The 22672-nt window shown below is 44.5% G+C and overlaps 1 protein-coding gene across 3 annotated transcripts in view; it reads left to right on the forward strand.

Annotated features, from left to right (window-relative positions):
- LOC144602536 (solute carrier family 12 member 7-like) overlaps positions 1-22672 on the forward strand; it is a 218610-nt gene that overhangs the window by 106906 nt on the left and 89032 nt on the right. For all 3 annotated transcript variants that reach the window (XM_078415667.1, XM_078415673.1, XM_078415681.1), the window contains exon 2: positions 22207-22301. In XM_078415667.1, the coding sequence (XP_078271793.1) occupies positions 22207-22301 (95 nt within the window). The remainder of the gene's footprint in view (positions 1-22206; positions 22302-22672) is intronic.

Below are 22672 nucleotides of genomic sequence, written 5' to 3' on the forward strand. Positions count from 1 at the left end.
GAGTTAGATAGAGCTCTTAATGATAGCGGAGTCAATGGATATGGGGAGAAGGCAGGGACAGGTACTGATTTGAATGATCAGCCATGATCACGGTGAATGGCGGTGCTGGCTCGAAGGGCCGAATGGCCCACTCCTGCACCTGTTGTCTATTGTCTAATGTCTATTGTCTATTGAAACAAATGCAGATGTAAATAATTTTAGACTATTTACTTACTTTGAAGCAAGAATAAAATGAATTGGAATGAACGCAGCAGTAGAGTTGCTGCCTTACAGCGAATGCAGCGCCGGAGACCCGGGTTCGATTCTGACTACGTGTGCTGTCAGTTTGTACGTTCTCCCCATGACCTGCATGGGTTTTCTCCGAGATCTTCGGTTTCCTCCCACACTCCAACGACGTACAGGTTTGTAAGTTAATTGGCTTGGTAAATGTAAAAATTGTCCCTAGTGGGTTTAGGATAGTGTTAATGTGCGGGGATCGCTGGTCAGCGCGGACCCGGTGGGCCGAAAGGGCATGTTTCTGTGCTGTATCTCTAAACTAAACTACAATTGCAAATTGTAAAAGGCATTTGGACAGATATATGGATCGGAAGGACTTGGAGGGCTATGGCCAAATGCAGGCATGTGGGACTAGCCCAATGTACCAACTTGGTTGGCAAGGACACGTTGGACCGAAGGGCCTAATTTTGTGACATACAACTCTTTGACTCTGATTCTAAAGGAAGAGTAGAAAGCAGAAATTGGACCAATTGACTCCCTGTCCAGTAATATACTTTGTACGCTCAAGACTCTACTTGTGTGTCAGACTGGATTGGGATTTGATACATAAACTTTATGTATGACAGGTAGGATTTGATCTTGTATTCTGAGGATTATAAAAGATCGTGTGTGTATGTGTAGTGTTAATCCCTTCTCTAAGGCTGTCCCACAGATTGATTTCTCTCCAGTTAATTAGATCCTGAGGAAACAGCAGATTTGACTATTGGTGAAGCAGGAGGTGCTTGGCAGGGCCAGTGGGTAGGTAATTGGGAGGTGTGCTCCTTCTGTCAATTACACTGGGTTCCTGCATGCCACCGATGCAAGAAATCCGAGTTCCAAGTGCCATCGTGAATGCTGCTCCTCCACTTTGATTTGTCATTAGCCAGATTTCCCAGAAATCAGCGATTATGTTGTATTTTTGCTTTTGAGAATATCCCTGAATCTTTTCCCCTGTCTGACCTTGTGTTATCTCTGTGACAGAACTCGGAATAAAAGAGGAGTAAAATGTGAAGCCAGAGCAAGGGGGGAATGGGGGAAAGGAAAAAAAATGGGTGTTCCTCAGGTGGGGCACAGGGAAGAGGTGGGGGGGGGGGGGAGGGGGATGTTTGTAGGTTTGTTTTCTAAAATTAGAGAATTCAGTTGTTCATTCCGTTGGGTTATAATATATCCAGCAGAATGTGAGGTGCGGTTCCTCTGTGTGGCCTCACTCTGGCAATGACGTAGGCACAGGACACAGGTGTCAGTATAGGAAAGGGAGTTAATATGGTCAACATCCAAACAATCCATTAGGCCTTGATGGTCTGAGCGTGTGTTCGGTGAAACCGTCGCTTAGTCTACGCTTGGTCTCACCAATGTAAAGGTAGCCACATTGGAAACACCGAATGCAGTAGATGTAGGAAATTGATTTTTCCTGAATTTTAATGACATTTATTGCCAGTGTCGTTTGGCGAGGCAGGTTGATTGAGACCCTTTTGTTTTATGGATATTGAGTGTAGGACCCATCCTCTTGTCTAATGCCTGTGGTTACACAGACACGCAATCTTTTATAAATCCTCTAATTAAACATGCACCCTTGTTAAACATCCAGTGAGTAGGTACTTTTTCTGTTAACTGGTGCTTTGTATATTTTCACTTTTCCCTTACCAATGCCGTCACGGCCTTGCTATGTTTACAATGCATCAAAGGACTTGCGTAAAGGCAGCAAAGGCAAGGTATTGATCCAGGCCTCAAGAACGACTTATTCGCTTGAGCTCCGTGTCAAAAATTATATTTACAACGGAACTTTTTTCCCCTTATGGGACAGTGCTTTCTTAAGTTCAGTATAGATGATTGAATTGAATGATTATTGAGTGATTGCATGGCAGGCGAGGTCACGGCCCCTGATCCGTACTGTTGCCAAGCAACGCCTACTGGAGGGCACGCCGTGCACTGCAGTTCAATGTTGCGGCCACACTTTGCTGCAGCTCGGCTTTCCATGGACCCGCCTGGTGGTCGTCTCCCATCAGCACGTCTCCGGCCCCCTCCCGGTGCTCCGAGCGTCCCGACACCTCTCCCCGTTCCCACGCTTCTCATTCCTCCAGGCTCGGCGCCCCTGCTCCGCGCCTCGCTTCCTGCGGTTTTTTGGCCCCTCGCTGCTCCTGCTGGCCCTCCAGCCCTTCTCCCCGCTCGCCATCTCCGTAAGCCAGGGTCTTCTACTTGGTCGGCGCTCAACACCTCGAGGCTGGGGCCGCCGAGCAGAGCCGTGGCCTGGTCCTCCACCCCGGCTCCCAGCTCCCAGCCCAGCTCTCGCCGCTGCTCGGCCTCCACTGCTGATCAGCCTCTCCCCGGTCCTCTTCCTCCTCCTCTGTGGGCTCGACACTCTGCTCCTCGTCTTCCACCGCCCTCTCTTCCAAGGCCGTCGAGCACGGCTCCATGGGCCCTTTGCCCTCAGGCCCCGGCTGGTCACTGACCTCCAGCGCTCACTGCTTCTGCCCCTGCAGACCCTCCAGGCCCCTCGGCTCGGGTTCTTCCTGCTGCTCCTCTCCCAGCTCGCTCAACCCCCTCCTTTCCTCCTCCTTCTCCTCCTCCTCCTCCTCCTCCTCCTCCTTCTCCTCCTCCTCCTCCTCCTCCTCCTCCTCCTCCTCCTCCTCCTCCTCCTCCTCCTCCTCCTCCTCCTCCTCCTCCTCCTCCTCCTCCTCCTCCTCCTCCTCTTCCTCCTCCTCCTCCTCCTCCTCCTCCTCCTCCTCCTCCTCCTCCTCCTCCTCCTCCTCCTCCTCCTCTTCTTCTCACCCCGGTAGGCGGCCCTCTGCTTCTCGACCTTGCTCTCCTGGCTCCCTTCTCGGCCGAGTTTCCCTTTCTCCCGCCGGCTGGCCAGACGTCTTCCCAGCTGCTTCTTACGTCTGCGGGCTTGGCAGCCCGTCTCCTGGGTCCTCTTCCTCCACCAGATCCTCCAGCTTCTTCCTCATTTTTTACAGCACCAAAATTGGCCTTTTGGCAGCTTTTTAAAAGGTAAGAATGTACCTGTTGCATGTATTGGTAGTGTATGCTGTAAGCTGCCATGTCCTCCAGATGGCTTGAGCGACCGTGCGTCACGCACTTTGACCTGACGACCTTACGTGCAATCACCTAATAGATGATTAATTGAATATCTGCTTACATAGGCTGTAACCAATTTATCCTACTGCACCAGAGCACATATCCAACCCCCAACAAACACAATCCACATTGAGATTCTGGTAAACAAGAATGATGATTCACTTCCTGGGTGCCATCTCTGAGAGATGATAAATATTGATGTTGAAATGCGTTTTTGCTTTTATCGTTCCAGTGTAGCTTTTGGCTGTCTGGGTAAAAGTGTTCCAAAATCAAAACTTCAAAACCAATTCTAAAGTTTCGATTTTGAAACTTGCTAAAGTTGACTAGAGTAGGTTGTTTGCGGGCAAAAGGACGTACAGAAAGTATGATGCTTTTAAGTGTGATGATGAGAGTTTAAGTTAAGGCGTACGTTCCTGTCAAAGTGGACGGCAAGGCAGGTGAGAGTAACGAGCCCTGGATAATGAGAGGAAATGAGGCTCTGGTCAGGAAAAAGGCAGCATGGGTCAGGCATATGCGACTGGAATCAAGTGTACCCCTGAAAGAGTATGGGGGATTGAGAAGGAAATCAGGAGGGCAAAAAAACAGACATGAGATGGCTCTGGCAGATAAGATTAAGGAGATTCCAGAGATTTTACATATTAGGGGAAAGAGGGTAAGTGATCTTTGTGTTCAGAGACAGAAAATGGGGAAAGTCCTCAGTGAATATTTCTTTTTACTCCGGAGAAAGACACAAAGACGAGGAAATTTGGGGCAGTTCATGGAAATGTCTTAAGGACAGTCCATATTACATGTCCAAAACATCACTGGCTGGATCAGCAGTCAGGCCATTCTTAGTCACGTATGTGACTAAAAATGTGAAAAATTATGGGATACATCTCTTATAATTCTGAAAGCATTACAGGTATATTATGTTGTAATGTACATATGACTTATACATGTTGAAGTTTATCAAGTGAAATTTTTATATGTTATGCTGACAATGTTTGTTTAGGGTCAGAGGTCAAATATGACTGGTCAGGTGTGTCACCATGTGAGGTCACACACCTGACCAGTCATATTTGACTTCTGACCCTAAACAAACATTGTCAGCATAACATATAAAAATTTAACTTGATAAACTTTGACATATATAAGTCCTATATATAAAGTACAAAACAATATACCTGTAGTGTAGACACTCCAAGATGGCCGCGCCGTTGTGTGTTTGGCTGCCTGTCGTCGCTCACCTGGAGATCGTAGTCTTCTTCGAGCCACTTTGGTTTACGACCGCCGAACCCTCCTGTTGATCCGACCCTCCGTCGTCGACTTCTTCAGTCCAGGTCCCGGACAAAGTTTCTTCCAGCGATCGCTCCTCGATCAACTCCCGGTAGATGTGCGGGCCCAGCCTTACATCCACCGCCGCACGCACCGCGCTAGGAGGCGGGGTAAACGCGCGGGAACATTCAAAAATTTTAAAAACCTCGCCCGCGCTCATCCAACAGCGGCCTACCTCGCCCAGCGCTGCGAAGTCGGACCTGGTCGATCTTACCGCTCCATCCACCGGCGCTCCCTCGAGCTCGGGTATGCCGCTCTTCGACCGATCATCCTGGTCCCTGGACTGCCGGCCCGTGGGCTCCCAGCAAGGCCATCTGTGAAGCGCAGCGGCGTGGTCTCCCTGAACCTCCGCCCGCTGGCGTGGGAGCCGCTACCAGACCGAAGCTCACCTGCTGTCCCTGCTAAAGTGGCCCTGATCAACGCAAGATCCCTACAGAGCAAGACCTTCATCCTCAATGACTTCTTCACCACCCGTGGATTGGACTTCTTACTGCTCACAGAATCCTGGCTTAACCCTGGTGAGCTTGCTCCACTCGTGGAACTCTGTCCTGATGACTGTAACTTCTTCACCTCGCCTAGGCTCTCCGGACGCGGTGGGGGCTTGGCCACTGTGTTTAAGAAACATTTCAACTGCCGCCTCCTGAACTCTGATCATTTCTCCAGTTTCGAGGTGCAACTAATTAAAGTAGGCCTAGCCTATCCCCTCTTAATTGTTCTTGTGTATCGCCCACCAAAAATGCATAAGGACTTCATCACCCAATTTGCTGATCTGATTTCTAGCATTTTGCCCAAATTTGACCGGATCATGATTCTTGGTCACTTTAATATTCATGTTTGCTGTCCCACTAAGCCTCTTGTCAGTGAATTTATGCACCTGGTTGAGTCCTTCAATCTGACTCTTCACAACACGGGACCCACTCACAAGTTAGGCCATACTCTCGACCTAGTGTTATCGTCCGAATTCCCAATCAACAACATTGAAACTACTGAAGCCTGTCTATCGGACCACAGCGCTATCATTTTTGACGCATCTCTGCCTTTATCTCCCGCAAAATCTCATCTCCCTGTTCGCTACTCCCGCGACATAAATTCATTGACTGCCAGTAAATTCTCCGAGGCTCTCACAGCTACCCCCAACATCTGCACTATTGAGGCCTCTCCCCCCCATCTCAGCACTGAAGATCTCGCCTCTTTATTTAATATCACTTGCTCTTCCATCCTGGATTCTATCGCTCCCCTTAAAATGAAAAAGCCTAAGCCCAAAGGTCGGCCTTGGCTCAATGACACCACCAAAGCCCTAAGAAGGGAGTGCAGAAAATCAGAAAGGAGGTGGAAATGTGACAAGCTTTAAATTTCCTTCGAAATTCTGAGAAACAATCTTCTCAAATACCAGGAAGCAGTAAAGTCTGCTAGAGCACAATACTTCTCCGACCTTATTTCCAAAAACTCTCATAACTCCAAGGTCCTATTTAGAACAATTACCTCTGTCATATGTCCCGCCCCCAGTACCAGCTTAGTTGGGTCCCCTGCTAAGTGCGAAGAATTCGCTAAATTTTTCACCAACAAAGTTGAGAACATTAGAATGAACATTTCCCCTCCCACCCGTGACCTAGCTGTCTCACTAGTCTGTTCATCTAAATTGGACTGCTTCCAACCCGTCACTCTATCCTCCCTTGCAAAGCTTGTCTCCGCTATGAAACCTGCAACCTGCCCCCTTGATCCTGTCCCCACTGCCCTTCTGAAGGATGTAATTGCAATAGCCGGTCCCAGCATCCTCTCTATTATCAACAGTTCTCTGGCCACTGGCACTGTTCCAACCAGTTTCAAGCACGCGGTGGTCCAGCCCCTACTGAAAAAACCTAACCTAGACCCCACCTTGCCTAGCAACTACAGACCCATTTCCAAACTGCCATTCCTGTCAAAAGTCCTTGAAAAGGCAATTCTAAACCAATTAGTGCCCTACCTGCACCAATACACCATCCTGGAAAGTTTCCAGTCAGGTTTCAGAGCCCACCACAGCACAGAGTCTGCCTTGTTGAAGGTACACAACGACCTGCTTCTCGCCATCGACACCGGCGACTGTGCAATCCTGCTCCTTCTCGACGTCAGCGCAGCGTTCGATACAGTGGACCACACCATCCTTATTGACCGTCTCCGGTACGCGGTTGGCATTGATGGCACTGCCCTGAGCTGGTTCGCTTCGTACCTCAAAGATAGGAGTTTCGCCATCAACATAGGCAGTTATTTCTCTGCTCCAGCTAACCTCTCCTGCGGAGTTCCACAAGGCTCCATCCTAGGCCCCATTCTCTTCTCTCTATACATGCTCCCCCTTGGCCAAATCATTCAAAGGCACGGCATTTCTTTCCACTGCTATGCCGATGACACTCAGCTTTACCTCCCCCCTGAAACCCAACATCCAGTCAAATTTAAACAGCCTCTTACACTGCCTTGAGGACATAAAATGTTGGATGGCACAGAACTTCCTCCAATTAAATGAGAGCAAGACTGAGGTCATCCTATTCGGCCCCCCCAACTCCATCAAATCGATAACAGGCAATCTTGGAAGTCTATCCTGCCTAGTCAAACCGCATGTCAAAAACCTCGGCATGATATTTGACTCTGCATTAAAATTTGATAAGCAAGTCAACGCTGTGGTAAAAGCCAGCTTCTTCCAACTTCGAACCATAGCTAAAATCAAACCTTTCCTCCAATTCGACGACACAGAAAAAATCATTCATGCTTTCATTTCCTCCCGCCTAGACTACTGCAACTCCCTATACACTGGGATCAGCCAATCTTCCCTGTCCCGCCTGCAACTGGTCCAAAACGCCGCAGCGAGACTCCTGACGGGTACCCGTAAAAGGGACCACATCACCCCGATTCTGGCCTCTCTCCACTGGCTCCCTGTACGGTACAGAATCAACTTCAAGCTCCTCTTATTCACGTATAAAGCCCTAAATGGACATTCCCCCCCCTACATCAAAAATCTTCTAACCCCCCTCTCTAACTCCAGGTCCCTCAGGTCGGCCGACTTGGGGCTACCCACTATCCCGCGGTCTAGGCTTAAGCTCAGGGGTGACCGCGCTTTTGCGGTTGCAGCTCCTAGACTGTGGAACAGCATCCCTCTCCCCATCAGAACTGCCTCCTCCATCGAATCCTTTAAGTCCAGGCTCAAAACCTATTTCTACTCCCTAGCGTTTGAGGCTCATTGAGGAGGCGCTGTGAACTGTTTGCGTGCTACTGTATGTTTCATTTTTTTCCTTAGTACCTAATCAGATGTACAGCACTTTGGTCAACGTGGGTTGTTTTTAAATGTGCTATACAAATAAAATTGACTTGACTTGACTAGTGCTTTCAGAATTAGAAGAGAAGGGCGGCACGGTAGCGCAGCGGTAGAGTTGCTGCTTTACAGCGAATGCAGCGCCGGAGACTCAGGTTCGATCCTGACTACGGGTGCTGCACTGTAAGGAGTTTGTACGTTCTCCCCGTGACCTGCGTGGGTTTTCTCCGAGATCTTCGGTTTCCTCCCACACTCCAAAGACGTACAGGTATGTAGGTTAATTGGCTGGGTAAATGTAAATGTAAAATTTGTCCCTAGTGGGTGTAGGATAGTGTTAATGTACGGGGATCACTGGGCGGCACGGACTTGGAGGGCCGAAAAGGCCTGTTTCCGGCTGTATATATATGATGATGATATGATGATGTATTCCACAATTTTTCACATTTTTGGTCACACACGTGACTAGAATGGCCCAGTACATTCTGTGAAATTCTGCATGTTGGATTAAATCTATACAAGTGGTTTGAATCCCTATCTCAAAGGGCATTTGACTTTCTGAACATTTCTTAATGGCATACTCTTTGAAAAGCAAAAGTGAAGGTCATGGAGTAACTAAACGCTTCCTTGCAAATATAATTAGAGGAATTTATTTTGGAAATATTGATAAGCACACTTCATAAAGAGCACTGGGTTAAGGGTTTTGTGCATCATATTCACTGGTGTAGATCCATTGGGGCAAGTGGCCTGTTTCTGTGTCAGTAATGCTGTGTAAAAATTAAGACCACGGGAACCATTTTATCATGGGGATGCTTAAAGCATTTCGCATTGTGCCTGCTTCATGTGTCGACATCAGCAATCGGCTTGTCCCTGTGCACGCTGTAGCAGCTGCCTCACCCTAGATATCCTGTGGGATATTTTTATCATTAGAGGTGGAGGCTGAGATTGCTGCAAAAGAAGGACTAATGTTTACTAGGAAGATAAAATACTTAATCCCAAATCTCAGTCTCAGTTCTCCTGAGACTTTTTGGCTCAAGTTCTATTTCTTTATTATTCAGTTGAGTATACTGATAATAAACCGTTTTACCTTATCACCACTTTGAAATAAGTAATGTTTTAATTGCAAAATTCTGTCTTGTTTTCGTATCTTATTATTGTCTCATTCCTTCCTCCCTTTGTAATCTCCTGCAGATCTTCCTTGAATTTAGTTACTCATCATTGGCTCATCACGGCTGCAAAGATCATAAGCTCAAGAATTACTTCCTTAAACTTGTCTGCTCACCATTCGTTATTTCTTTCTCTATGACATTTTCTTAACACTATCTCCTCGACCAATCTTTTCGTAGTTTGAAATATATCACTAACTGATTCAGTGTCAACATTTTTATTTGATTCCAATCTTGTAGAATTTTATACAAACATTGGATGTTGAAATTCAGTGTTTTACTGCTTATGAATTACATTTCAATATTTATACGACCGGTGAGAGAGTGAAACTTTGAGAATGATCCCGCAGTTGCAAAGTTGTGCTTTCACGGACTATGGTTCTTAACCTTGGCTTTCCTTATAGTTTTCTATACTTTTTTCTGTTGTTTGTTTTAAACGTCCTTGTGGATGGATTCCATGCTTGTGAACGAATATATAGATGTGTTTCATTTTGTTTTAGTAAGGGCATCAGCATTAGTTTTCTTTTCAAACTGAGACCTCACCAAACTGCATGCCATTTGCAACCAGGTGGATGGCCAAACTCCCAAAGGGTAAGATGCTTTTGTAAGTCCTGTGTTGTTTTGATTTATCATGCATTGTAGGCCCCTTGTGTATTCTGATTGTTCCAACTCATTTGTCTTTAAAAAAAAAAAGATTTATTCATAGAATGCTGGTGTGACAGGCAAAGCTGTCATATGTTGCTCATCTTTATTACCTTTAAGGTAATATTGAGTCTTCGTTTTGAATTATTATTCAAGATTTTCTTGACTTTTATATTAAAGGTGCTCTCAGTACTGGTAGATATAAAATTCCAGAAATTTGATCAGGGAATGTTGATATCGACTGGTAAAACTAAACACATTGAAGACACCAGGAACTGTAGTTTTTTAAAAAATGACACAAAGTGCTGGAGTAACTCAGCGTGTGAGGATATAGGATATTAGATATGGGATCTGTAACTGTAGGATCTGCTACAAACTGTTTTGAAGTTTATGCCTGGGTTATTTTTTCTCCTCAAAGCTCAGGAGGGAAGACTTGAGGACCTCAACCATTTTCCTCGAGTGAGAGTGTTTTTGACCGAGCCATGGCTGACAATGGATGCCAGGCTGTATACTCTTGGAACATTAATCTGAGTCTGGATTGTGGAGAGCATGGATTGATAAATCGTGGGAGCTTCTAGGATTTAGTGCTATCTCTTGTTCTGGAACCAATCTGAACACAAACTGCAACAGAGCAAGCGCGAAGGCTTGAAGTGAAGGATGCACATGCACAGGCGGGATGTCCCAGTATGCAAAGGGCCTGTAGGTTTTCTGAGACTGCAAATAGACTTGTGGAGATAGACACAAAAAGCTGGAGTAACTCAGCGGGACAGGCTTCAAGTCAAGTCAAGTCAAGTCAAATTTATTTGTCACATACACATACTCGATGTGCAGTGAAATGAAAGTGGCAATGCCTGCGGGTTGTGCACAAAAATAATTACAGTTACAGCATATAAATAAAGTTAATAAGTTACTAAACATAGCACAAAAAGTGTCGACAAAAATTTAGTCTCTGGGGTTATCAAAGTTGACAGTCCTGATGGCCTGTGGGAAGAAGCTCCGTCTCATCCTCTCCGTTTTCACAGCGTGACAGCGGAGGCGTTTGCCTGACCGTAGCATCTGGAACAGTCCGTTACTGGGGTGGCAGGGGTCCCTCATGATCTTGCTTGCTCTGGATCTGCACCTCCTGATGTATAGGTCCTGCAGGGGGACGAGTGTAGTTCCCATGGTGCGTTCTGCCGAACGCACTACTCTCTGCAGGGCCATCCTGTCCTGGGCAGAGCTGTTCCCAAACCAGACTGTGAAACTTCAATGATTACATTCAAACATCTTTTATTTTGGGAGGAGCTCTGCACATAAATGAGTCACTGCAGATGTCAGGAGTCTCCACTATTTTGTAAAACAGATATTACTGTCAACCAGAATAATCTAGATGAGGTGTGGTAGGAATTCACAAATTTGGTATGTAAAATTTGGTATGTTTACACCTTCAGTATGAAAAAGGTCAAAAGCATTCCACATTCCTTGCTTATCTGCCCCTGAAATCTTGCTCCTCCACTCCCACTTGCAGTAACAGGATCATTCTGAGTCAGCAACGAAGGGGAAATCATGCTTGGCTAATCTTCTGGAATATTTTGAGGATGTAACTAGGAAAATGGACAAGGGAGAGCCGAGTGGATGTCGTGCACCTGGACTTTCAGAAAGCCGTCGATAAGGTCCCACATAGGAGATTAGTGGGCAAAATTAGAGCACATGGTATTGGGGTTAGGGTACTGACATGGATTGAAAATTGTTTGGCAGACAGGAAACAAAGAGTAGGGATAAATGGGTCCCTTTCAGAATGGCAGTTAGTGACTAGTGGGGTACCGCAAGGCTCGGTGCTGGGACTGCAGCTGTTTACAATATACATTCATGACTTAGATGAAGGGATTAAAAGTAATATTAGCAAATTTGCAGATGACACAAAGCTGGGTGGCAGTGTGAACTGTGAGGAAGATGCTATGAGGTTGCAGGGTGACTTGGACAGGTTGTGTGAGTGGGCAGATGCATGGCAGATGCAGTTTAATGTGGATAAGTGTGAGGTTATCCAGTGGTGGTAAGAATAGGAAGGCAGATTATTATCTGAATGGTGTTAAGTTAGGAAAAGGGGAAGTACAACGAGATCTGGGTGTCCTAGTTCATCAGTCACTGAAAGTAAGCATGCAGGTACAGCAGGCAATGAAGAAAGCTAATGGAATGTTGGCCTTCATAACAATAGGAGTTGAGTATCGGAGCAAAGAGGTCCTTCTGCAGTTGTACAGGTCCCTGGTGAGACCACACCTGGAGTATTGTATGCAGTTTTTGTCTCCAAATTTGAGGAAGGACATTCTTACTATTGAGGGAGTGCAGCGTAGGTTTACGAGATTAATTCCCAGAATGGCGGGACTGTCGTATGTTGAAAGACCGGAGCGACTGGGCTTGTATACTCTGGAATTTAGGATGAGAGGGGATCTTATTGAAACATATAAGATTATTAAGGGATTGGACACGTTAGAGGCAGGAAACATGTTCCCGATGTTGGGGGTGTCCCAAACCTGGGGCCACAGTTTAAGAATAAAGGGTAGGCCATTTAGAACGGAGATGAGGCAAAACCATTTCAATCAGAGAGTTGTGAAGCTGTGGAACACTCTGCCTCAGAAGGCAGTGGAGGCGAATTCCTTGGATGCTTTCAAGAGGAAGTTAGATAGAGCTCTTAATGATAGCGGAGTCAAGGATTATGGCGAGAAGGCAGGATTGGGGTACTGATTGTGGATGATCGACCATGATCACGATGAATGGCGGTGCTGGCTCGAAGGGCCGAATGCCCTACTCCTGCACCTATTGTCATGAGTCATTTGCTCTTAGGTTTCAAAGGAATTGGGTGTTACATTATTTGTCACACTTTAGCAGCATCTTTCCCTTTGGTATAATAAGCCAACTATGCAAAATGCATGTCGTTTTTAATGTAAAAGTGTTTCCATTTATTATAAAATGCCACCTTTTACTACTTTCTTTCAATTAAAGGACATTGGTCTGGCATTTCTGCCAGTTCCGACTGTATAAATTTGTTCAAAGTGGCTCTTCAAATGAATTGTAAGAAAGAAAACTGCAGATGCTGGTTTAAATCGAAGGTAGGCACAAAATGCTGGAGTAACTCAGCGGGACAGGCAGCATCTCTGGAGAGAAAGAATAGGTGACGTTTTGGGTCGAGACCCTTCTTCAGACTGATGTCAGGGGAGGGGGCAGGACAAAGATAGAATGTAGTCGGAGACAGTAAGACTAGTGGGAGAACTGGGAAGGGGGAGGGGATGGAGAGAGAAAGCAAGGGCTATCTGAAGTTAGAGAAGTTAATGTTCATACCGCTGGGGTGTAAACTACCCAAGCAATATATGAGTTGCTGTTCCTCCAATTTGTGCTTGGCCTCACTCTGACAATGGAGGAGGCCCAGGACAGCAAGCTCAGTTTGGGAATGGGAGGGGAAGTTGAAGTGCTGAGCCATCGGGAGATCAGGTAGGTTAAGAAGGACTGAGTGGAGGTGTTCAGCGAAAGGATCGCTGAGCCTGCGCTTGGTCTCACCGATGTAGAGAAGTTAACACCTGGAACAGTGGATACAGTGGATGAAGTTGAAGGAGGTGCAAGTGAACCTCTGCCTCACCTGGAAAGACTGTTTGGGTCCTTGGATGGAGTCGAGGGGGAGAGGTAAAGGGACAGGTGTTGCATCTCCTACGGTTGCAGGGGAAAGTACCTGGAGAGGGGCTGGTTTAGGTGGGAAGGGACAAGTTGACCAGGGAGTTTCGGAGGGAACGGTCTCTGCGGAAAGCAGAAAGCGGTGGAGATGGGATGATGTGGCCAGTAGTGGGATCCCGTTGGAGGTGGCGAAAATGCTGGAGGATTATATGCTGTATGCGACGGCTGATGGGGTGGAAGGTGAGGACAAGGGGGACTCTGTCCTTGTTACGAAAGGCTACTACCATTCTTGGCACAGAAGATTACACTGACACATTAGTGCACCCCTAAGGGTGTGCTGTTCTTTTGGGCGGTGCTATCTTTTGACTTTAGAGATACAGCGTGGAAACAGGCCCTTTGGCCCATCGAGCCAACGCCGACCAGTGATCACCCTGTACACTAGCACTATCCTACACGCTAGGGACAATTTACAATTTACAGAAGCCAATTAACCTACAAACCTGTATGTCTTTGGAATGTGGAATGAAACGGGACCAGCTGCCGGAAACCCGCGTAGTCACATGGAGAATGTACAAACTCCTTACAGTCTGCACCTGTAATGAGGATCGAGCCCGGATCTCTGGTGTTGCAAGGCAGAAACTCTACCACTACGCCATTGTCTTTCTGATGAGTCTTTAAACAGAGGTCATCTCTGCTCTTTTTAAGAGGATATGCACAATTATTTTGAAGAGCAGGGGGAGTCAGCCTTTTTGTCCTGGCTGACATTTATCCCTCCAGCACCTTTAAATGGATTATCCATTTGTTATCACATTGTGAGAGCTTATATGATCAAGATACCCAGTGCATTTTCTGCATTGCAACAGTGAGAACATTTCTAAGCCTCTTGACTGGCTGTAAAGTGCTTTGAGACATTGTAAGCTGGGTACATAAATGCAAGTCTTGAATAAATGCAGTGCACTAGAACACGATGGCAGCGGTGGAAGGTGATGGAGAAAGTTGGTGATAGAGAATGGTCCACCAAATTGCCTCCCTCAGTAAGTGCCCAAAACGTCAGTGATCAGCTTGGGAAGTGGGAGATGGTGGCTTCAGCGCACGGAAGTGGGCGGGCAGCTGCTGGAGGCAACAGATGGCATGGTTGCAGTGGTGATGGCAGCTTGGGAGGGCAGACAGCAGCAGGGTGAGCAAGGAAATCAAGCATAACTTGTGGCAGCTGCACGCAGTGGAAGGAAGCGTCAGCACCACACTGGGCCAAGCAATCCCCATCCTCATTGATCCAGTGCCGCCAGGACTCCAGGCTTTAATGTGAGGAGATAATAAATTGCACATCTCCTGTGGCCGCGATGGGACTTTTCAGAGATTTGGGATTTGGAAGTTGCAGGACAGTGCCAGAACACGGTGACTTTCTGGGTGCAGTTCTAAAAGAACATTAGACAATAGACAATAGGTGCAGGAGTAGGCCATTCAGCCCTTCGAGCCAGCACCGCCATTCAATGCGATCATGGCTGATCACTCTCAATCAGTACCCCGTTCCTGCCTTCTCCCCATACCCCCTCACTCCGCTATCCTTAAGAGCTCTATCCAGCTCTCTCTTGAAAGCATCCAACGAACTGGCCTCCACTGCCTTCTGAGGCAGAGAATTCCACACCTTCACCACCCTCTGACTGAAAAAGTTCTTCCTCATCTCCGTTCTAAATGGCCTACCCCTTATTCTCAAACTGTGGCCCCTAGTTCTGGACTCCCCCAACATTGGGAACATGTTATCTGCCTCTAATGTGTCCAATCCCCTAATTATCTTGTATGTTTCAATAAGATCCCCCCTCATCCTTCTAAATTCCAGTGTATACAAGCCCAATCGCTCCAGCCTTTCAACATACGACAGTCCCGCCATTCTGGGAATTAACCTAGTGAACCTACGCTGCACGCCCTCCATAGCAAGAATATCCTTCCTCAAATTTGGAGACCAAAACTGCACACAGTACTCCAGGTGCGGTCTCACTAGGGCCCGGTACAACTGTAGAAGGACCTCTTTGCTCCTATACTCAACTCCTCTTGTTACGAAGGCCAACATTCCATTGGCTTTCTTCGCTGCCTGCTGAACCTGCATGCTTCCTTTCATTGACTGATGCACTAGGACACCCAGATCTCGTTGAACTCCCCCTCCTCCTAACTTGACACCATTCAGATAATAATCTGCCTTTCTATTCTTACTTCCAAAGTGAATAACCTCACACTTATCTACATTAAACTGCATCTGCCATGTATCCGCCCACTCACACAACCTGTCCAAGTCACCCTGCAGCCTTATTGCATCTTCCTCACAATTCACACTACCCCCCAACTTAGTATCATCTGCAAATTTGCTAATGGTACTTTTAATCCCTTCGTCTCATTGTACTCATGTATATTATAATTTGACAGGATAGCATACAGATCACACTTCTCACTGTATCTCAGTATATATGATAATAAACTAAACTAAATCTTTGGTCTCTAAGTGCATCCATTTATTTTGTAAGTAACTGACTGCTTTCCATTTCACTTGTTTAGATTTTACATTTGTTATGGTAATAAGCTGGCTTGAATTAATAATTTTACTTTCAAATGTCAGTGTGTTTCCAATCTTAATTTTCATTCCAATAGTGATTACATTCAAAATAGGAATTATTCATATCCTAGCGTTTCCCATTGATTTTTAAAACAAAAGTCTCTGCTCAGCCATATTGCATCCTTTCTCCAAGCCCAATTTAATGGTGTTTGTTTTGTTAATACCACTTTGCCACCAAATCATGACAGCCTGATGAACTTTGTGACCTTTGTGGCCTGATGCACAGTGGCCGTTGCAATAACTTAAGAGTATAACTTAAATAGGCAGAAAGAAAATCTGATTTATGAGCAAACATGGTGCAAAATGATTTCTTACCATTCAATAAAGAAAACTGAATCTGATGGGTCACCCTTCCATAAAACTGAGCAGTGATCTGTCAAAATCTTACAGAGCTTGATGGAGTAGGTATAGAGTTGGTATTTTCTTTGACTATACTCATGGGTTACAATTATTAAATAAATTGTTACCCATTCTGGACTGAAATGAGACAAAATTTCTTGACCCATATAATAGTAAAACTTTGGGATTTCCTTTGAACGAGGACAGTGGACGCTCAGTCACTGAGTATTCAGGGCTGAGATTGATAGATTTGTCGTTGTTAAGAGAATTAAAGAATTTGAGATTAGTTCCGGAAAGTGTTGCAGAGGTAAAAGATTAACCACAATCTTATTGAATGGCAAAGTCCAAATGGCCTTCTCCTATTTCTATTTCTATTACTGTTAAGGTCCTAGCACAGAAATGAAAAATTCCGTAATCAGAGCTTTGTTAATCTTGGAAATTCTCTGAATTTAAATGGTTGTGGATGTTCAGTCATCAAGCATCTTTTAGGCTGACCTTGACAGACGTGGGAATAGTAAAGAGGCACATGGAGGCCAGATGAAAAAGTTGACTTAAGACTTAATTAGTTATGATCTCATTGAATATCAGAGCAGATCCAACAGGCTATGTGAGTCGCTCTAGTTCAGTTGCAGTTCTGACTTTAGTTTAATAGGTTGGATGTGGAAAATTTTGTCCAGGTTGGTATGTATGGTAACAATTGTACTTTGATCTGTGCTTCCAAAATGTGGTTTCGTTAAAGATTTATAAAATCAAATTTTATACGTTAATTCGGTAGTAGTGCACAATGTGCAGCCATTACTGCAGATGTGTAATTTATACATGAGGCTGCAGATGAATATGTGTCAATTTTCCTGCTTTCCAAGACATCTGAACTTGATAGTCATAAGTATAAGATGGACAGTAATAAATCCAATTAGGCTATTGAGGTTTATGTGATAGGTTTATGTAATTGGAGTAGTAAAGGTAAACAGCATAAATGGATGTAAGAGAAAAGTTATCAAGTAAATACAAGAGGGAAAGGAGAGGAGATTTTGCAAAGAAGGGTCCTGACCTGAAACATCTCTTCAGAGAAGCTACCTGCCCTTTGAGTTACTCCAGCACTTTGTGTCCTTTTTCTGCGAATGGGGTTGGATGAAGAAAGATGGAAGGAGACTTGTGCAAATGTCAGAGATTTGAATGAGCAGACTCTGTGTTGTTAAATCTATTTTACTGCAGAAGGCTGGAGCCTGAGAAACAATTGTTGTAGTTGATGTCCTGCAAAATCTAGAATCTGTAAATTTAGTAGATACGAGGCAATGTGTTTGGCTGATGATGTTTTGCAGCTGTAGGATGCTTGCAAATATTTTGAATCCAGGGAATCATTTCAATCTTGACAAATTTACCACTGGGATACCTGGTGGGAGTAGGAACTTTCCTGGGAAAGTAATATAATTTCCAGAGGTGTCCTATTCTTGCACGCCTTGAGAAATGGCTAATGTGAAATAAATCACTAAAGCTAATGCTCTGAAAGAAAATGTGTTTGACAATGGTTAATGAATGTTTAAAATGTAAAAGAGAGACCATTTGTTCAGATTCAAATTGAAGTCATGTGTTAGTTTGATTAAGTTTTAGGAAACAATAGTCAATAGTCAATTTATTTGTCACATACACATAAATGTGCAGTGAAATGAAAGATTACCCACAGTCCAACAATAAGACCAATAAAAATAAACAATAAAAATAGCAATAACACACACAATCATAAACAAAAAGAAACATCCATCACAGTGAGTCTCCTCCAGTCACCTCCTCACTGTGATGGAAGGCCAGAATGTCTTTTCTCTTCCCCTGCCGTCTTCTCCCGCGGTCAGGCTGTTGAAGTTGCCACGTCGGGGCGGTCGTGGATCCCGACATTGAAGCCCCGCCGGGCAGAGAAAATCCCGCGGCCTATTCCAGGCCGTGCCGGACGGTGAAAGGTCCGCAGCGGCCGACCCAAGCCCCGCGATTCGGGGCGGGCGAAGACGCTGCCGCTGCCGGAGCTCCCGATGTCGGCCCCCACTCAGGGGCCAGCGAGCTTCCGACGTCCACGCGGCCCGCGGCCGAAGTAGCCTCCAGAGACGAGTCGCAGCTGCTCCCGCAGCGCCACCACAGCCTCCGAAGGCAGCCAGCTCCGCAGAGGGTGAGTCTGGTCCGCGGGCTCTGCGAACCAGAGCCCAGGTGGGCCCAGGTGGAGGCCGCCAGCTCCAGGTTGTGGCAGGAACGGAGACACGACCCTGAAAACAAAGGTCGCGTCTCTGTTCGGAAGAGACAATTTTACAGTCCCCCCCCCCCCCCCACATAACACAACAACAAAAAACACTACATCATATCTAAACACTACAATTAAGACAAAAAACAACAAAAAAGACAAACGGACGGCAGGCAAGCCGCAGCTGCTAGGGCAGCGCAGGCCATTGACATTGCAGGCAGAGCAACTTGATTCAGCCAACTTGATTAGCATTTGCTTGAATTTAGGATGTTGGCAATGACTATGTTCATTAAAATCAAGGGATCTGTGGACAGTTGTAGAGAAACTGCTTATTTCATCTGGTAGAGGAATCGTGAACAATACAAAGTATAATTAGAGCAAGGTTATTTGAAGCCAAATTAGAAGCACTACATAAATATTTGTGGCTATAGTTGCAAAAATTGTGATCTTCAAAACTGAAATATTATGTTGTTTAAGGGCATCAAGGAACAATGGAAGAAAGGCTGCTAAACAGAGTTGAGGTGCTTATCAATCTTAAGCAAATAAAGGCAGAGCAGGGTTGAGAGGTTGAATGCCGTCTTGTGCCTGCTCCTCGTGTAACAATGGCTTTCTAATATGAATAACCTGATATTCTATTAACTCTTTTTTAGCTGATACTTTTTTGTACTTTCTTGATAATGCCACAGAACAAGCCTTGCACCATTATGACATTCTTTCCCCACCAACAAAAGTGATTCAAAGACGATGATGACAAGACCTGGAAATATTTAGATATGTTGGCAATTGTAGGATTGTGTACTTTGGAACCAAGAAAGTGCTGAAAGGATACTTAATCGAGGTGCAAAAAATTACAAAGGCCTTTGGGGTTATTTCCCTTAGTTGAGAAGTCAACACTAGGGGACATTAAATTATATTAGGGTTCAAAACAATAATTCATCCAAAGAGTAGCGAGTGTCTGGAACTCTGCCTGAAAGGGTATTGGAGGTAACCCGCCACAATTTAAAACATATTTGGAAAGGTACTTGAGAAGCTGTAATGTACCAGGCTACAGACCCGGAGCAGGGAAGTGGTTTAATCTATACTAATCCATTTTTGTTTTACTGCTGTGTGTCTTGGATCCGAATGATGCAGTGATTAATGGGTACGTAAAATAGCATATAATTGGAAGAGTGTCAAAGTCATAAAGTCAGAGGGTTTTAAGGACAGGAAGAACTTTGAGATCGAAGACTGGGGCCATTGAAGCCTATTGAAAATAAGAATATTAAAGGCAGGGTATTGTTGAATCAAAATCAACTGTAGGTCACTGAGAACATTCCTTGCCTCTGACTGATACTGCAGACTAATGACCTAGAAATCTCCCATAAGCAGAGTCAACAAAACCATCAAATCTTTCCTGAGCTCCAGGAATGTCTTTGTGCATAATATGTGGAGGGGTTATTTGATAAATAGAAATAATTTTTATTTGTAATGAATTTCAATACATTTGTTTAAACAAAAAACAAAAAGAGCTTGAATTTGTATAGTTACTGTGATAATTTCAGCATGTTATTTCACAACCAACGTCTGAAGAAAGGTCTTGACTCAAAACATCACCTATCCATGTTCTACAGAGATGCTGCCTGACCTGCTGAATTACTCCAGCACTTTGTGTCCTTTTGCATATTTTTGAAGTTTATTTACAGTAGCAAAACAAAAAATGTGGACAACATTTAACAGAACGTCATAAGTGAGAAGAGCAGAATTAGGCCATTCGGCCCATCAGTTCTCCACCATTCAATCATGGCTGATCTGTCTCGCCCGCCTAACCCCATTCTCCTGCCTTCCTCCATAACCGTTGACACCCGTACTAATCAAGAATCTTATCTACCTCTGCCGTAAACATATCCATTGACTTGGCCTCCACATCCTTCTGTGGCAAAGATTTCCACAGATTCACCATCCTCTGACTAAAGAAATTCCTCTTCATCTCTTTCCGAAAGGAACGTCCTTTAATTCTGAGGCTAAGACCTCTAGTCCTAGACTCTCCCACTAGTGGAAACATCCTCTCCACATCCATTATCCAAGCCTTTCACTATTTGGTACATTTCAATGAGGTCCCCCCTCATCCCTCTAAACTCCAGTGGGTACAGGCGCAGTGCCATCAAACGCTCAACATTTTAGTTCCAACATTTAGGTCCAATAAGCAAAAATAAATGACCAGAATTTATCTTGGTGCTTGATTGGGAGGTTTTGTCTTAATCTAATTTATTATTTAGTTTAGTTTAGATATACAGCACGGAAACCGGCCCTTCGGCCCACCGAGTCCGCATCGACCAGCGATCCCCACACATTAACACTATTCTGCACACACTGGGGCCAATTAACCTACATACCTTTGAATTGGTGACCCGTTCGCAGATCAGACCGTTGATTTATTATGTCTTTTCCAGTTCAAACAGATTTTGACGTCATCATTATAAATATAAGGTTTTCTTTCATTTTTTTACATAATAGAAGCCCAAACTCTGAACATCAGCAGCACACATTTCTGTTTTAATTATAATTAGTGACTTCTCTTGGAATTAATACTTTGGCATTGGAGTGCAGTTTCTGGGACCTAGTGATTTAATGCAGCAAATTTATAGTCGACTTGGCCATTAGAGGCTGGATCAAAATTACACAGTGGTTTTTGTGTTTTAACAATTCTGCCTCGATATAAACCAAGGCTTTAAGTTGAAAATACAAAGCACCAACCATTGCATTAAATTGAATTCCTTTCACTGCATTTTTATTTAATGCATACTTCACTGTGTAACTTCTGTTGAGAGTTATTTTTAACTAGCTCAAATTATATGCTTTAGATTTTTAATTTCTGCGTTGTTGCTATGGCTTGTACAGTTTTAGAAACAAACCATTGACTTTTTCTCAGGGATCTCATTTTCCTTAATTGACAAAGAAGGCTCATTGGTTGCAGAATGAGAATAAATTTGAATGTTTAGTAATATAATATACCAATTTAAAGGGCCAACCAATTACCAGGGAGAGGAGTTGGGAAAGGATTTTTGGCACCACATTTAACTTTCGACCTTCTGTTAAAGAAAATTATTAAGCAGATTCTGTAGTTCAGGAAAAGAGATAGCAATAATAGTATGTTTTACTTCCTTCAGCATTCCAATTTGTAAATCAGTTAATTACTTTTTAAATTGTAGTCACATGGACTGACAATTATGGAACCTGTTTTGGATTCATTTATGCAGCCATTTTCATGTCCCTCTGGATGTGTCAGGATACTTCTGAATCAACAGTGAATTGTTGAATTTTAGTAACAGTTTTAAAGTGGAGAAACATAGCATCAAATTTCAAAAAAGATGCAATGAGATAAATGTCTAAAAGAATGCTGTGTGAACGATAAATATATAGTAAGGACAGCTTTCAGGATGGTTAAATAATGTTTTAATGCTCTTCCTCTCATCCACCCCTCTCATTGCTTGCCCCTTGCTACCCCCTCTAATCAATGCCTCACCTACTCTCTCTTTACCCACAGAGTGGGATGGTAACATTTAACCACACATACCCTATCAAGTAAAAAATTGGATATGAGTGCATCACAGTAAAAGTAACTGACAATGTTCTGTTCACCATAATATTACTTCAAACGCTGATGGAATCTATGTTATTTAAATAGGAGATGGAGTTCCGAAGGAAAGCAGTCCTTTTATCAACAGCACAGACATTGACAAAGGAATCCTGCTTGAAGGGAAAAACTTGGCACTTTTTGAGGTAACCTTTCATTTGTTGCATGGATCTTTAATGTACAAGAATTTTACTTGCAAATTTTGCGTAATGGAGCATTTTAAGACGCTTTGCAGGAGCATGAACAGATAGGTTTGTGAAAACAATCCATGTCAGGACAAACTAGGACCGAAAGATGTTGGTTTAAGCAGCACGAATAGGAGGGAAGAACAACAGAAAGCTAACAAAGGGGAAATTTAGAGTTGGTGGCAGAGGCAGCCGGAGGTGCTAATGAAAGACATTAAATGCTGGCGTAACTCAGCGGGGTCAAGCAGCATCTCTGAAGAACATGGATAGGTGACATTTTGGGTCGGACCCTTCTTCAGGGTCTGACCCAAAATGCTACCAATGGTCCATAA

This window comes from Rhinoraja longicauda, chromosome 2 (assembly GCF_053455715.1).
Source record: "Rhinoraja longicauda isolate Sanriku21f chromosome 2, sRhiLon1.1, whole genome shotgun sequence".
Taxonomy (NCBI): domain Eukaryota; kingdom Metazoa; phylum Chordata; class Chondrichthyes; order Rajiformes; family Arhynchobatidae; genus Rhinoraja; species Rhinoraja longicauda.